This window comes from Ricinus communis, chromosome 8 (genome assembly GCF_019578655.1).
Source record: "Ricinus communis isolate WT05 ecotype wild-type chromosome 8, ASM1957865v1, whole genome shotgun sequence".
Lineage (NCBI taxonomy): Eukaryota > Viridiplantae > Streptophyta > Magnoliopsida > Malpighiales > Euphorbiaceae > Ricinus > Ricinus communis.
In genome coordinates, this window is record NC_063263.1 from 4,043,979 (window position 1) to 4,060,829 (window position 16,851).

The following is a 16,851-nucleotide window of genomic DNA, read 5'->3' on the forward strand; positions in this document are numbered from 1 at the left end:
AATTTACATACCAAATCAAATACATCACCCGATGATGAAGGAGTCGGGTTACTGAATAAGAGTCGCGAGAGGACTAACAATCACGAATCTGAAAAATAGTAAAAATGAGACCGGTCTAGAGTGAGTTAAAATCAAATAATCTGGGGACTATTGCATTCTTCTCAGAAAATATAGATTATTCAAATCAGTATATCAAACCATGCACATAAATACAAATCACATTATAATCAAATACCATAATAAATAAATAAATAAAAATATATATTTACTTTTACGGGACGAGTGGCTCAGTAGAACCCTAACCCCAATTCTAGTAGCCTTTCGGCTCTTAATCCAACAGTCTGGCGCCCGGAGAGCAAGCTCGATCAGGGTCCTTACCTCTAGCCCCGAACACTTGAATTCCAAATAAGCCGGCCAGAGCGTTGCTCGATCGGGGACCTTAACTCCCAAGAATCAATCGAACTCGACCAGAGCAATGCTCGATCGGGGCAAACAAATCCATAATAACCTTATTACTGTCTTTGATCATTACCGATGCAACCCACCAGGTGGCATGTTCTACGAAAGCCACATCTCCCAAAACGCAATCATCCATTTAATAAATATCATTGTATATTGAAATCATTCAACCATATCAAAATAACGATTAACAATTAAGAGTAAGACATCAGGCAACTCATGTGGAAAACTGATTATATTTGGTATTATTATAACATTACTATAATAATACTTATATTATCTTCAATAATTAATAATCCAGTAAAATTATTTACGTTGCGATACTAATAACCATATTAAGCATAAACTTCCAAAATAGCATATTAAAATCAGACTTAGCAATAGTGCAATGATTAAATGACTTTAACTCACAGAATTGGGCGACCTCCTAGCTCTGCTCCGGTGCCTCAGTTGGAGCGAGCCGAACAAACGGACAATCTAGTCACGGAAAACAATTTATCAAAATGTTGAAACAATTGATCATTAATCCTAGGTCTAGACTCCTAGGACTAACTGTCTAAGAATCTCGACTCAGGAGAATTCTACCGAAAATCCGGCAAAACCTCCCCTATAACATGGACATTACCCCCCCGTAAAAACGGGTCCAGGACCTGCCAGAAAAACACTGCAAATATCCAACAATTCAAACAACGGGAGTCGAGTCCCCAAACTTCACTATTTCCCGACTCTGCCACACAGCACAAAAACACGACTATGGCAGGCAAACTGACAATTATTTATGACTCACAAATATCATCAAATACTCAATACAATCAATAGACACACAAATTAAATCAAAGAATTTCTAAAATTAACGGGACAGAGATAATTACCGAGACACTCGATCGCTTGACGATCCGGACAAACCATCGGACTCACAACGACGCACTGACGATGATCCCCACTTCAGATTTTCTGATCTGACATCCGATCGTCCGGAGAGATTTACAGACGATCTCTGCCGTCGATTCGCAAACGAAGTCCGATCGCCACGAAACCGGTGCCATTTCGAAGCTTGAGCTGAGGAGAGTCGGGATATGTCCTCCGATCTTCCATAGCTCGCCGGAGCTCGCCGGAAAAGCTGAAAAACGCGGTTGCCCCCTACTTTCTCTCTCCACCGGATCTTCCGTCTCTGGCCACCACAGGCGTTGCCGCTGCTGCCAAAAGAAAGCTCTCTTCGAGGGGAGCCGATCGCCACCAAGATCGTACGGAAGGCCGCGACGCCGAACCCGCCGCCTCACTCTTTCGCGATTTTGCCACCTCACGCTGCCACGTGCAAAGATCGCGCCTGCAGCCACTGACGACGCAAAGACCCGGCCTCCTTCTTCTTCACGCGTGACGCCCACTCTCTCTCCCTCTCTCTTCTTCCCCGATTTCCTTTCCTTTCAATATCGACATTAGGCTCCCGAACTTTTCCTTATTACAATTTGGTCCCTCAACTTCCTTAATTACTTACAATTTCATCCTGCAGAATTCCAATTTAACCCCTAAACTTTCCTTCAGCCTTTCAATTAAGCCCCTAACTATTTAATTTGGGCCAAATTAGAATTATTGAAAATACACAATTACACAAATACCCCTGACCGACATATTTATTTACAAAAAATACCAAGCTCACAAATTTCCATTAAAACCCCATAAAAATAACATTATATTTTCAATCCTTATTCCAAAATAAATTTCCAATTTAGTCCTAACACACAATTAAATTAAATAATCAATTTCCAACTTAAAATTTAATACTACTAATCAATTATAATACCAATTTTCTCAAAATTCTTTTATAAACATCCTTTACAATTCTACCATAATTTTCCAATATATAATTTTACTTATATAAATATGCATTTGGAAAAATTTTGAATAACCAAATAAAAATATAATTTATTCCTCAAATAATTTATTTAATTAACTCCTTAAAAATCAAACTAATTGGATATGGAAAAATAACTCATTTATTTATCTAACATGAACATTCAAAATTTGTATTTAAATCATTCCAATTAAACCGAATAAAAATAAAGCTAAAATTAACTTAAATAAAAACTCATTATTAAATATATAAAAATTCAGGGTATTACATGACATTAATTATAAAGAAATTTATTTCCTAGTTGTGGATGAAACTATATTTAATTTTTTAATCAGCCTGGCAAGTTTAGGACTTTATATGCATCTAATGGATGCCATTAAAACTTATTTGTATGGATCACTTGATAATGATATTCATATGAAAGTCCCTGAAGGACTCAAAATGCATGAAGCATGTAACTTAAAATCTCGAGAAATATATTCAATTAAGCTACAAAATTTCTTTTATAGAATAAAATAATTTGGATGAATGTTGTATAATTGACTTAGTGAATATCTTTTGAATGAAGGATATACTAACAATTCAGTTTGTCGATGTATTCTCATTAAAAAAATAAATTCTAGTTTTGATATAATTGCAATTATGTTGATGATTTAAACATTATTGGGACTCCTGAAAGAATTGATAAAAACAGTAACTTATTTAAAATAAATAAACTTGAAATGAAAGATTCAGAACGAATAAAATTTTATCTCAGTCTATTTTTTATTCATCAGTTAACTTATATTAAAAAGATATTAAAACGTTTTAGTATGAATAAATCTCATCTAATGAGTTTTTCCATAATTATTAGACAATTGAATATGAAAAGGGACCAATTTCGTCTTCGGAAAGAATGGTAAAGAAATACTTAATCTAGAAGTATCATATCTCAGTATTATTAGAGCATTAATGTATCTTGCTAATTGCACAAGACCTAATATAATATTTTCTGTGAGCTTATTAGCATTCCTCACCAACTCGAAGACATTGGAATGGTACGACATAAGTATTCTGTTATTTACGTGGTATACCATATATGAGTTTATTTTATCTACAAGACTCAAAGTCAAAATTAATTGGATATATAGATTCTGGATATTTATCTAATCCATGTAAAACTCGATCACAAATATATTACTTATTTATATATAGTGGTACTGTTATATCTTAGCGTTCTACTAAATAAACTCTAACTATCACATCATTTAATCATGTTGAAATATTAACAATGCACAAAACTAGTAGAGAATGCATATGGTTGAGATCTATGATCCAACATTATTAAAAGAATATGTGATATCTCATTTGATAAAAGAAGTCCAACGATGCTATATGAAGATAATATTGCTTGTATTGTGCAACTTAAAAGATGATATATTAAAAGATATAGAACCCCTCACATTTTACCACAGTCTTTTTTCATGTATAAGTTTCAAAAACAAGGAGTTTTAGATATTTATCAAGTCCAATCTATTGATAATTTAACATATTTATTTACAAGAACACATCTTACAACAATATTTGAGAAATTAATGAATAAAATAGACATGTGCTGACTAAGCTATTTTGTTATAGGTCATATTTTTATGAGAAAGAGATTTAATACGCATACTCTTTTTTATTAGTTTAGATTTTATCCCATTAGATTTTTCTAACAAGATCTTAAATGAATCAGCATTATGGCGCAAGCTTTTACATAAATAATATATTCTCCTTTTTAATGAGATTTTTTTTATAAATTTTTTTTAGTAAGATTTAAAAAAAATATATATTTATTATAATGGAAATCCAAGAGAGAATATTATAATAATATAAACGCATATAAATAATAATGGATGCTTATTTTTATTTCTATAAATAAAGTTTATTTTTGTACATAAATATAAGTGTATCTCTGGAACGCTCTATTCTTATAAATATATATTATAATTAATAGAATGATATAAAAAATTATTCTTTTTTATTATTATTTTTATTTTAAAATAAATAGAGAATTATACAATTTTATCTTTTAAAAAATATTATTAGATTTTAATTTTTATTATTATTAACTGAAGCTCGTACTTCTTTTTTTTCTCTTAACGACAGCACTTGTAGTCACCTACATACAGCTAACAGTTTGATTAAACTGGCAGTGGGTGGTAATCATTTTTTAATGTGAATCAGGCACAGAAAGGATGAGATGGCGATCAGATGACGAATGGTCAATTGGCTGCGGCTGATGGAAGCGTGTGGCGGGCGCAGGGCGGCGCGGGGAGCGTTCGTGTGAAGCGCAAGTGCGGCAGCTGAGGTGGAGTATTTTGACGTGTTACCTAAAATGTGGACTTGATTATGCAATGCGAATGGTACGAACAACACAGAAACACTATAGGATAACTTGTCCACATCCCTTCTTCAAAAAGAATAAATAAATAAATAAAATATATTAGCTCTTCTTTCAATTGCAAACTTCCAAATTACAGAATCTATGAATCGTTTGAGCTTTAACTCATTTGCTCCCATGGCGGCAGACACATCTTCACCACTTTCTCATGTATCGGTTTCCCTCTCGTTGCTTATTTTGATTTGGGTCCCTGATTTTTATTCTTTTTTTAATTATTATACTTTGCAAATAAAATACTTCACTTATAGAATGTATCTACAATAAATACGTTTACTTCTGTTATTTTTCAGTATGAGAGGTTGTTGGATGTTTAGCATTTTTATTTTATTTTATTACATGATGTCATACTATAAATACTAGCAGAATCTTTATAATTAAATTAAGAATAATCACAAATAAATAATATTTTATTAGCTGATAAAATAAATTAGTAAAAATATATTGAGTTAAATAATATTTAATAATATTGTTATCTATATTCATATAGAATAAGAAGACCGGAAAGACGGACACTTAAAATAATAATAAATTTAAAAGAAAAATATTTAGTGTTTGTATCTTAATTATTTAAAGAAGAAGCCAAACACTTGAAGTGATGAAAAAACATAATTCTAATTTAGGCTAATATATATTTATTGTTTTGAATTTTAACCACTCAAATTTATCTTTTTATAATATTTTAACAATTTTTAATATGTATTTTTAATCAATATATTTATATATATTGCACGAAAATATTTAAATATTACTAAAAATAAAGTTGATGTGTAAATTAGGTTAAATTGAAAGTTAAAGATGTTTAGAAATTAATAAAAAAAATAAAATTCAAGTGTCTGTTAAGTTAAATCGAAAGTTAAAGTGTTAAACTGATTAGTTAATATAAATTAAGAAACATAAACATATATTTGACCTTTTATTTATTTACACTTAATGACATATGTATATAGTAAAATATCTATGTAGTCATATACTTGAAATCAAAATAAAATTTATGACTATGAAGAAGTAATAACTTAATGGAGGTTTGAGTATTAAGGTTTTTTTTTTTGGATTTAAAACTTATTTTTGTTGGTAAATAATAAAAACCAGAGACAAAATATATAAATATTTTATCATATTATACAAATAAGATTGATAAAACAAAACAACACTACAGTAAGATAAAATATAATATAAAATATATTAATTAAAGTTATATGCAAATATTATTATATAGAGAAATATAATAAAAAGTGGGACTTAAAAAATTTATAGTAAAAATTTTATTTCTATTTATAACTGGCACAAATTGATATCATAATTATATATTACTATATAGAGATTATTCTTATTCTTATATAGAATATCACTTTCATTCTATTATTTTTTTAGAATAAGAAAGGCATATTGAAAACTAAGAAGCATAACTACAAATGTCTTAAAGCAACTAAAACAAAAATAGGATAGAACAACTTAGAAACAAAATCAAACCCTAGGAAAGCTAAAGCATGAGCTACTTTATTACAGTTTTTCGGGGACTCCAAAATAACGAACAAGTAGTAAACAGTTGAAGGAGGGCAGTGACATCCTTAGTAAGAAGGCCAGAAATCCACCATTCTTGCACAAATTGACCGTTGCAAGACAATCAGACTCAATCAACAGGTTGTCAATATAAAGGTTTCTAGCAAATGCAATTTCAAAAATCAAAGCTTTCACTTCAGCAATTCTTTTGGATCACAAGAATATAAGACAAAAGTACAAGCAGACCCAATAATCTGCCCTTGAAAACAAATATTACTAATAGTTACTAATTTGGATTTAATTGAACCTTTTTGAAAAGCTTAAGGATGAAATAGAGATAAAATAAAACATAAGAGATTAATTATTTTTCCAAATTATTTAAGGGGTCTTTTTGTAACTTTTTTTTTTTTTTTTCCAATTGTCTGTACTAGCTTAATGCACGTCTGTTATCATAGACAATTAATTATTACTCACGTCGTCCCAATATTTATTAATTTTGGGCTTTGTTTCTTCAACAAAAAGAATACTTCTTTAGAATATTTGTCTGCAATTTCTTTTAATATTTGATGCATCATGCAAATTAATCAATGAAACTTTTCTTTTTCCAGCCAAAGAAAAAATTAAACTATTTTGAGAAAAAGGGTTCTCTTTAAAAATAAAAAATCATTTTCTAATTCTTCTCTTAGGAGATATTTTCTAAACTTCTAGATGTTTATAAATTAAAAAATTATTTAAAATCTAATTAAATATAATATTAAATAGCATATCAACTGCCAACTAACTAATCATGATTTTTTTTATATGTTTATAAAAGTAAATATGGGTTAAAATAAGTGAAGAATAAAAAAAAAGATATTAAACATTTGACTTATTTTATTTAAACTTTTACTCATTTAATATGGGCATATAATAATTTTGTTAAATTGCTTTCTAATATTTTAAAACTAGATATTAATTTATAAAATTATTATATATTTATATAAATAAAAATTAAAATAAAAGTAATATTCAAAAGAAATTGGATGAAAAAGAGGGAGGGAAGGAAGTGGACTTATCCATAGGGTAAATGGATAAAAGTAGAGACTCAAAAAGTCAAAAACATTATTGAAGTTGTTTGGAAAAATATGAAAATGATTTGGTAAAAATACCAAACAACGGAATTTTTTAAATTTCAGCCAAAACTCTATCCTTACCATCAACAGCCCCACCTCTTCTCTTCTCTTTTTCTCTTTTTTCTCCTTCTCTAAAACCTCTCCCAAGAAACACCCCCCCAACATAAATTGGGAGACTGAGAGGAAAGAGGTTAAAGAGGCCATGGAAAGGCTTCTATACTCTTCTTCTCCAACTCCTCTCAAATTCAGCCTCAAATCCACTTCCTTTCTCCCTCGAATTCACTCGTTGAAACTCGGGTTTGGTCCTCTAACTCGCCCGGATTTCAGACGAGTTAACTCAGTCTCTTGCAAACATGACAACCCATCAAATCCTCTTACTTCCGTTAAACTTCCCTCTCTTTCTCCTCTTCCCCCAACTGGGTCTACGCCAAAATCCCATTTTAACAACCAGATCGAGAATGGAGCCCCTTTGCAACAAAAGGTACTGTTGTTTTGTTTTCTTAATTATTTATTTGGTTAATTGTGTGCTGGGTGATGTTTGTTTATTTGTCTAATTGTTTTGGTTTGATTTGCATTTGCATGGTTTGTGTTGATTGCTAGACGGAAAGGAATAAATCTTTTTATTTTTTGTTGTTTTTCCTAATGATTTGTGTGTATGACGCTAGATTCTTAGACATGTGTAGCTCATTGATTGTGAATTCTCTACCGAGTTATTGTTATTATTTCCATGATGGAATTATGCAATGAGAAGGTGAAAGATTGTCTTTTTGTTTTCTTATAATTATTTTGGTTGTCTGAATTGGAAGATTTGGAGTCTATTTCGCTAGAAAAAGGGAGTTGCCCGGAGTTTAATGATTTCTTTGTGTTTAATAGTATTTGGTCACTTGGATGCCAGGGAGATTTCTGGGTTTATTGCTTCAACATGCTTATAATTGTTAAACTTTGAGAGAGAATTGCGATATCATTTCTCTGTCACAAGCTTATCTATATAATTTGCTAGATTATAAAAGAAATAATACATAGTTGGATTCACAATGTATTAGCATTGCCAATAGAATGATTGTGGTCTCAAACTCCTGAGAATAATTAAAAGAAGAAAGTAGATGGGGCTTTTATATATAGATGTTGTGAAAACTATCTGATTGTATTACTTTTTTCACAATGATAACTTGGAGGGTGTTTGGTTCAGCCAGTGAAGATTTAATATCAGCAGCTGATATCTGATTTAAACTAAAACAGCAACTGATAGGATCATATCGTTTTGAGAGCTTTTAGCCAATTGGTGATTTTTTTTATATGAAAGATAAAATTATCCTCTACATTAATTATTAAAATTATCATCTTTAAATTATATTTTTATACACAAGATAAAATTGTTCTCTATATTAATTATTAAATTTATCCTCTTTAAATTATATTCTTTTATTTACAGTACACAACTTTTATTTTTATTTATAATACATTGATAATTTTATCTATGGTCATGTATTCAATTTACATTATTGCACATAAAATATTTGTTTTCTATAAAATTCTTTTTTACTTTTTATTTATATTTTATAGTTTAAATATAAATTATACTCATATTAGTCATTTTACATACCAATGGCAAACAACTTAAAAATATTTACTAAACACTTATATGAATCAGCTACCAACTAGTAGCTATCGGCTATCAACTGAATCAAACAATCCCTTCATATTTGAGAAACTTGGTTCTCTCGTGACACTTTTCAATTTCACAAGTGCCATTGGATGAAGTCTTTATGCTTGTTTTGCACCTCTATCATGCCTTATACTGTTGTAACCAATTATGAGAAAGAACAACCGTCATGAGATCTACGGAGAAGAACAAACCACCATGAACACCTATGGAAAAGAATATACCGCCATGGAACCTATGGAATTGAACAAACTGCCATGAAATATGAAGTACTGAATTCGATACGCACACGGGTGCGGATACAGATACAGGTACGGGAAATAACTGTTTTTTAATAAAAGTGAGACGCGGATTTTTTAGGAATGCGGCAAATTTTATATATATATATATAATGACAACTATTGTTATGCAAATCCATGTAAATAACATTCATGGTTCATGGAAATTGTAGGACAGAATTTGAGGGAAGTGAAAGAAACAAATTGCAGAGTGACAGAGTGAGAAAGATATTAGAGCGCCTATGTTTTTTTTTTTTTTTTAAAACTTGTATTTTCTGTTTTTATACGTTTACCTCATATTTTTTGAGTTATTTTAGAAAAGACCCTATCCTTGCAAACCTTAAATTCGTTATGGCCCCTGCATATTCCAAGTGTATCCCCAGCTTATAAATAAGGAAAAAAAAAGGGGCAGGGATTCTCAAGGGTGCTCCAGGCATATGCATGTCCCTGGAGTACGGGACACACATACGTCAACCCCGGGAAGTGGCAATGTTCACGTAATGGTTGTTCTATGCCTAATTTTAATTTACGGATATTGTTCTGTCAGAGCTGCTTCCACAATACCATGAAAAAGTAAATGGGTGTGGGCAACATTGCTCTGTCAGAGCTGCTTCACCTCACCAGTTATTTATTTGTTGGGATTTTATCATTTCTGATGCCCTTTTTACAGGCGAATAATAAAGGTTTTGCATGCTTTTCTTTCTACATCATTGACTGTATTTGAAAATATTGGAAAACATGTTACTCAGTTTACTGATTTGATGCATCTGTGACATTCTTAATGTTGAAATCTGGTCTTTGATGTTCTCATCTGTCTTTAGATGCCACTGTTAATCATTGTATGATGACTCATCACTGTTTCCCTTTTCTTAGTTTATGTAAATAGTAATTTAATAATTTCTTCAGCTATGTGCTTAAGTTTGTGCATTTTGAATGTCTGATCCTTTAGAACAAATAAGTAGTTGACATAACTATTGAATTATTAGAAAACTGATACATTTGTAACACTTCAGAATTTCAGGTGACTTTGAACGCAAATAAACATTATAAAGAATGTTGAAGAGGTTTAGTTAATTTGTATGCATGATTCAGTTTGTTTTGCATTTCTTTCAACCCTTATTGCAACCCTTACTAAATATATTATACTGAATAATTTTTGCAGGCAGCTACTCTTGGGACATTTTTAGTGCTCTCAGCTATCATCATGTTCTTAATCCCCCCAGTTTTTGCCCCGCCAGCATTTGCCACATTCCAAACTGCTGCGGAAACTGGGGGTACTGCTGCTGCTGTGGGGTCAAAATTGATGCGTACTGAATTATTAAGCAGTGCTTGGACTGGTTTCCTTGCTGGTTGCTTACACACATTGTCAGGGCCTGACCACCTTGCTGCTTTGGCTCCACTCTCAATTGGTCGTTCACGAATGGAAAGTGCTGTTGTTGGAGCTCTCTGGGGATGTGGGCATGATGCTGGCCAGGTCATATTTGGCTTGCTATTTCTACTGCTAAAGGATAGACTCCATATCGAGATTATTAGAACTTGGGGAACAAGAGTAGTTGGTTTTACACTACTTGTTATTGGCGCTATGGGAATTAGGGAAGCTTCAGAAGTCCCAGCCCCATGCGTTGCACTAGAAAATGGTGAATGTGATGTCAGTGTCTATGAAGCACTAGAAAGCCCAACAGTTGGAAAGAAGAAGATTGGTTTTGCTACTTTTGCCACCGGAATTGTCCATGGGTTGCAACCAGATGCATTGATGATGGTCTTGCCGGCACTTGCGCTGCCTTCGCGCTTGGCTGGTGCTGCATTCCTCGTCATGTTTCTAGTCGGGACTGTTGTTGCAATGGGAAGCTATACAGTTTTTCTAGGCTCTTGTAGCCAGGCATTAAAGGATCGAGTACCTAGAATCACTGAGAAACTGACGTGGATATCTTCGCTAGTAGCAATTGCTCTTGGCCTGGCCATTATTGTTAGCCAGTTTTTTGGATTCAGCTTGTATTGATCCACCTGACCCGGCAGCCAGATTCACATTTGCAAGCTAGCATTTAGTGTTAGAGAAAGAAAGCTCTTTAGAAATAGATAATTTATCGTCGGCAACAGAAATATCAGTGAGAATCTGTCTTCTTTAGTCTTATTTTGCTTTTTGTGAGGTTGTAATTTTTGATATATAAGTGAAGCCTATGTCATGGAGAAATCTCTGTAATTCATTTATGGTAGAATTCGAGTTTGGTTGAAAAACTTTCTGGTATTCATATGCCTCAACTTTTAATGTATTTGATTTTGAGAATGAAAATCAAATATTACTCTTGAATTAGAGCTTCGTTTTGTTCTTTGGCATGAGATATATAGCTGTTCTGTGTAGCTTAAATTTAGGTTAAGGTTGACATCTATTTCATTTAGAAGTTCTCAAGGCTGAACTAATGGTTATATTTATTCAGCTGAAAAACAATTTGAATTGAAACACTATTTATTTATTTTAATAAATGCGCCTTTTGTGTTTTTTTGTTTAAAAAATTGCTGTCTACATGTTCGTGTAAGCTTTTCCATCTTGCCGAATTGTATTATGGCATATAAATTACCAACAGAGTTGAAGAATTTTGGGCAGTGCCCAGACAAAAATATAAGAAAACATAAGCCTGAGAGCTATGAGCGAGTTCCTAGCAGTTTCTGTGTTTGTCCCCTTGTTTCTCCGGACAAAGGAAAAGGGTTTTCATCAATACTGCAAGAGAAACGTACCTGTTCCAGCATCAGTATCATCATCCTGATCATTTCATAGTTTTGCCCTTCCACAGCACTCTTCTAGTTGGAAAGACTTCAACATAAAAAGGAAAATTATCACGCAAGTCGCAGAGAAGAAGTAATAATATTCAATATTCACTGAATTGTTGCTCAGTGTTTTAAAGCAAATAGCTACTAAGATGATTGACCAAAAACCCAAAAAGAAAGCAAAAGCTACTAAAATTGCCAAAGCACTCTTGCTTCCCGGATTTACAGTTTCAAGCACCAGCGTGTCTCCAACCATACATGTCTTCAGTAAAAGCACAAACTTAAAATTAGATAAGTTTCGGTGGAGTGATTAGACCCAAAGAGGAGGGGAAAAAAATGCCGGCAGAAAAGAAAAAGGTCTTAAAATGCTAACTTACAATTGCAAAATATGAGAATATCTCATCCCTATATCATCACAGTAAGAAACATGGAAAAGGGAAATTTCAAAAAACATGTAATTTTTCATTGGATCACCAACTGTGATGCAGTGCTTCATTTTCCACTTTAAAGGATTATAAACTTCAGGACCAGCAAAGCTATTAGAGCTGAATGCAGCACATGACAAGTCAGGAAAAATTAACGCTTCTCCTTCTTATTGATGTCATACAGGACACAGATATCCGCTGCTGTCTTCATCTGAAATCACGAAAAAATTTCCATATAATCCAGATCACATGAAATTAGCAGATTTTAATATTTGAAGTGGATAAATATCATGGATTCGATGACTGAAAATGATCTAGTCTACAAATGTATACACTAACTTGAGCACTCGGATCCATAATAGTAACTAAAAACAACCACAAGTGTCTTTGGGGTTTTCTATCCAGAAATGAGATACAAGTTCTTCTAATTACATAGAGGTGCCCTTTTGTGTTGTGAGTCTGGAGGTTGGTGTGTTAAAGAGGTAGAGTTTGAACAAATTCTGGCAACATTAGATATAAACCTTCCAGATTAATATACGGCTACATAGGCGCAAAACCAATTAAGGTTCAGGAGAGAACCAATTTTTCTTAACCTTTCTTTTTCCCTTTTTATTAGAATTACTCTTTTAAAAAAAAAAAATTTTGGATATGCAAGTCATGATCAATTTCAGGAATCCAGAGCGTCATTATATGAAATTGAGAGCTGAGATTAAGAACTTCAACATCTATCAAGTATCAAAAAACAAAGCCCTGTGATTCTTAAAAAGAATTGATTGATGTAAGTTGCCAGAGAGTGATAAAAGGTATTAATTGCTACCTGTATAACATTTACAGTTTGCTTGATTGCCCACCCAAACAAACTCAATGCAAGTAGTAAAGAGGTAACTGAGAGTTCCTTCATTGAATTTATTAAAACCTGGAAAAAAGAAGAAAATCAGCAACCGAGATAACAAGGGAAATTCTATCTGCAGGTTGGGGGCAAAATGCATCATGCTTGTTAAAAGGAGCTTACCTCAGTTAAGTTTTCATCCTGTTTTTCTGCAATGAGGAATAAGATTATATAGAGAACCTACAAAAGCAATAATCAGATAAAAAAAACTATTACATAAAACAATAAATGAAAGTAATTAAATAGACAAAAGTATACAGAATAGACAGACGGAGCAAAGTTCTAATCACCTCACATGCTACACAACAGTAAGCCATGAACATCCGATTTCCATAATAAGCCTTGAAAAGCCAGTTAGTGCTGTCTTTTACATCTTTGTGGCTGGTTTTTCCTAATAAGAATGTACTGCAATTAAAGTAACAAAGATACAGTAAATACATAACAAACTCCAATAAAAGGCCAGGCATCCATGTTTGTCCATCATGATTCATGTATAAGGGAAAGTTACCTGTACATCTGCAGCCAATGGCTAGCAATATCTAGGGAAAGCAGCGACAAAAAGACCAAGCCAGGTCTACACCAACAAATTTAACCAAAAGATCTCAAATAAGCATGCATGGAATTTCTCGCAACTTTTATGCACAAGACATCAGAAAGCTATTACCTGTATACTTGAGAAAGTATGACTAGTAGACAAGCAGTGCTAATTCTGGATAAAAACATGTTAATTAAATGAGCCATCCAAGCAAAAGCAAGCATATCTTTAAAAGAGGGGGAGAAAACAAGAAAAACCAGAGGAACGTGTATACTGAGACACTCAAACTCACCTATCTGTCACCATATCCAAAACAGCTCCAAAAGTTGATACTGGAGAAGGAATGCCATAAACGAGATAATCAGCATTAGATATTAAGAATTAGTTTCTAATAAAATTAATGGACCATCAGATCTCAAAGCAAGAAATAACAGTTCTAGAATTTATCCTTTATTTGCCTCCCAAAAGAAAAGACTGCTTTGGTAGCAACAAACAGTGATTATTCAGATAAAAGAACCTTTCATTAGTAAAGATCTAGATTCTACTATCCTCAAGTTGGTTGCATATTTTGCTGAATATATCCATGACAATACCATCTAATTCAGATGTTAGTCCCTATATTTTCACAAGAAGGCTAAGAAAAGTTTATTCTTTTGGACAAACAAGTCAAAATGTTTGATTGTATCATAGAGCATGCAGCAAGAGAGACCAAAATTACTAACTATATCTGCATTAATAGAAAGAGTAGAAAAGAAGGCATACCTTGATTGAATTTCCGGGCACACCAACCATCAATGCCATCACAGACAAAGCTGAAACCAGAATTATCACAATAGCATTAAATTCCCAGTCTGCACATTATGAAAATCAAAACCCAGAAATAAACTTTAGTGAAACTCAACTCTCACCTAATAAAATAGAGAAGACTGAAGAGACTTTTATTAGAAAAGCAAATTGCAAAAGCAAAGCAATTCATAAGAACCCTTGTGTACCCTGCAAAACCATAGCATGAATAGCAACATGATCTACAAATATCAAATTTTCCAAATTAAACTTGTTTTAAGAAAATAAAACCAACCAACGATATTGGGAATGTAAAGATAGACAGCTAATTTGCTGGGCTTTGGTATTGCCTTCTTGGCCATTTTGAAGCTTTCTATCCAGGAAAGATACAACTGCAAAACGCAGAAAAACATAAAAAGCATTAAACTTGCATGTATATGTTTATGTACTCTAATTATTATAAATAAAACATAAAATTAGATTACGAAACGCCTAGCAAAAGAAGAGAAAAGGGTTCAAAAGTTTGCTAGAGCTGGCAAGTAAAGATCTGGCAACATCAAAACGAGGACCCACAATTGGGTTGACGTGGAAAGATCTGGGGGTTCGAAGAGAAACCCAATTATGGAAGTAGAAATGATTGATTAATTGGGTGAGAGAGAGAGAGAGAGAAAACCTGAAGCTGAAGGTGAAAGCAAAGGCCAATTGGTCCAACAAATTTCTATGCTTCTTCCTTTCTTTCTTCGATTCTTCTTTTTGATTCTCTTCTTTCAGTTTCAGCCCCCGCCGCTTTCTTTCAACGCAAACACAGCCTGTCGTATTACTTCGCGTGATGCGTTTTTCTACTTTTAGCTATTAAAAGAAAATAATTATTTTGTTTTAAAACTTTTACCCAAACAATCACTTCCTTTGGAGCAATTTCACAAACACTTTGCAGATGCAAATAGAAAGACATACTATGTTTGGTATGATTAAATGGACGTTCAGTGGAAATGAAATATTCAATGCTAATATCATCCCAAAAGTATATTTGGTTATAGGCGCAATAAAAATACATATTAACATTTGGCATAGATTCAACTTTACATATTTTAATAATTTTTAATTTTACTTTCTACGATACTATTTCGTCACCTAATTTTTATTGCTGCAAAGGCTTTTACTGATTGTATATTTGATTTTTTTTTTTAAGGAAAAAAGAATTATCAATACGCCTAAACGATGCATTTAGGCCCTCTCTTTTCTAATTTGCGACCTCATCTTCTCCAATTTTATAGCTTCTATTATAGGGTTCTTCATTATCTTTGAGCATAAACATTTATTATTTCTTCTTAAGCTCAAAGAGGTGTCCATAGGCACTCTGATTTTGAAATTAGACACCGAGAGATCCTCGAAAATCTGATGATGAATTTATTGCTATTTTCGAATCTCATAAAAGTTTAAAAAGCTAAAATTTGATAAAAAATTTATGTTGACCTAGTCAAATGAATTAAATTTTTTAAAAATTTCTCTTAAAATTAAGAAAAATAGTCAAAATTTATTTAATATTGAACTAAATGGTCAAAATCAATTCATTTTTTATATACCAATTCATCCAGCAGACTTGTTGTAGAACACAGTCAAAGGACACATATAAAAGGTTGCACATCCAATTAGTTGTACCCATATCGATTGGTTGTGTACCGTGATGATGGTTGTGCGGTGCCATTTTTTAAAAAATAAAAATAATTATCACTTTTAACTAGATATGTTCATGGGCCGGGCCTGGGCGGGCTCGGGCCAGGTCTGACCGGGCTTGACTTTATTTTGAACAAGCTCAAGCCCACCTAAGCTCGAGAATTTTTTAATATCTCTCAGCCCAAGCCCGAGTTCGAATTTTTTTTAAAAAGCCCGGCCCAGCCCGGCCAATTGTTAAACCTGTAAATACGGATCGGGTCTGGGCGGGTTTGGGTCGGGATTGAATTTAGTTTTATTTAAATATATTATTAATAACAATAAAATTATAAATAGAAATAATAGGTAGCTAAGTGGTAAGTAGCACTTAATTATAAGTTAAAGGTCATAAGTTCAAATGCTAGATATGACATTTTTTTTCCTAATTAAACTAAACATCGGGTCGGGTCAGGCTTGGGTTTTTATGGATTTTTTCCTAATTAAATTAAACATCGCC

At 32.5% G+C, this 16,851-nt stretch overlaps 2 protein-coding genes across 2 annotated transcripts; one reads left to right on the forward strand and one right to left on the reverse strand.

The window, feature by feature from the left end:
• The first annotated feature begins 7,405 nt into the window (after positions 1–7,405).
• On the forward strand, positions 7,406–11,597 carry LOC8270669. Its single transcript, XM_002533143.4, has 2 exons — positions 7,406–7,829; positions 10,452–11,597. The coding sequence occupies exons 1-2, from the start codon at positions 7,551–7,553 to the stop codon at positions 11,286–11,288; spliced, it is 1,116 nt and encodes a 371-aa protein (XP_002533189.1). The 5' UTR covers positions 7,406–7,550; the 3' UTR covers positions 11,289–11,597.
• A 533-nt stretch (positions 11,598–12,130) lies between these two features.
• Positions 12,131–15,664, reverse strand: LOC8270671 (probable CDP-diacylglycerol--inositol 3-phosphatidyltransferase 2). Its single transcript, XM_002533142.4, has 11 exons — positions 15,358–15,664; positions 14,980–15,076; positions 14,810–14,894; positions 14,664–14,713; positions 14,194–14,233; positions 14,031–14,075; positions 13,875–13,940; positions 13,657–13,771; positions 13,490–13,546; positions 13,295–13,393; positions 12,131–12,688 (listed from the first exon to the last, which is right to left on the reverse strand). Exons 2-11 carry the CDS (start codon positions 15,044–15,046, stop codon positions 12,629–12,631), a joined length of 684 nt encoding a protein of 227 aa, XP_002533188.1. The 5' UTR covers positions 15,047–15,076; positions 15,358–15,664; the 3' UTR covers positions 12,131–12,628.
• Between the last annotated feature and the right edge of the window lie 1,187 nt (positions 15,665–16,851).

Excerpts from the sequence above, each read along its gene's own strand:
- LOC8270669 (XM_002533143.4), top strand. The coding sequence starts at position 7,551 with ATGGAAAGGCTTCTATACTCTTCTTCTCCAACTCCTCTCAAATTCAGC. Across the intron at positions 7,830-10,451 it reads GAGCCCCTTTGCAACAAAAG|GCAGCTACTCTTGGGACATT; the intron begins GTACTGTTGTTT and ends TAATTTTTGCAG.
- LOC8270671 (XM_002533142.4), bottom strand. The coding sequence starts at position 15,046 with ATGGCCAAGAAGGCAATACCAAAGCCCAGCAAATTAGCTGTCTATCTT. Across the intron at positions 13,394-13,489 it reads AGGATGAAAACTTAACTGAG|GTTTTAATAAATTCAATGAA; the intron begins GTAAGCTCCTTT and ends TCTTTTTTCCAG. Across the intron at positions 12,689-13,294 it reads AAACTGTAAATGTTATACAG|ATGAAGACAGCAGCGGATAT; the intron begins GTAGCAATTAAT and ends TCGTGATTTCAG.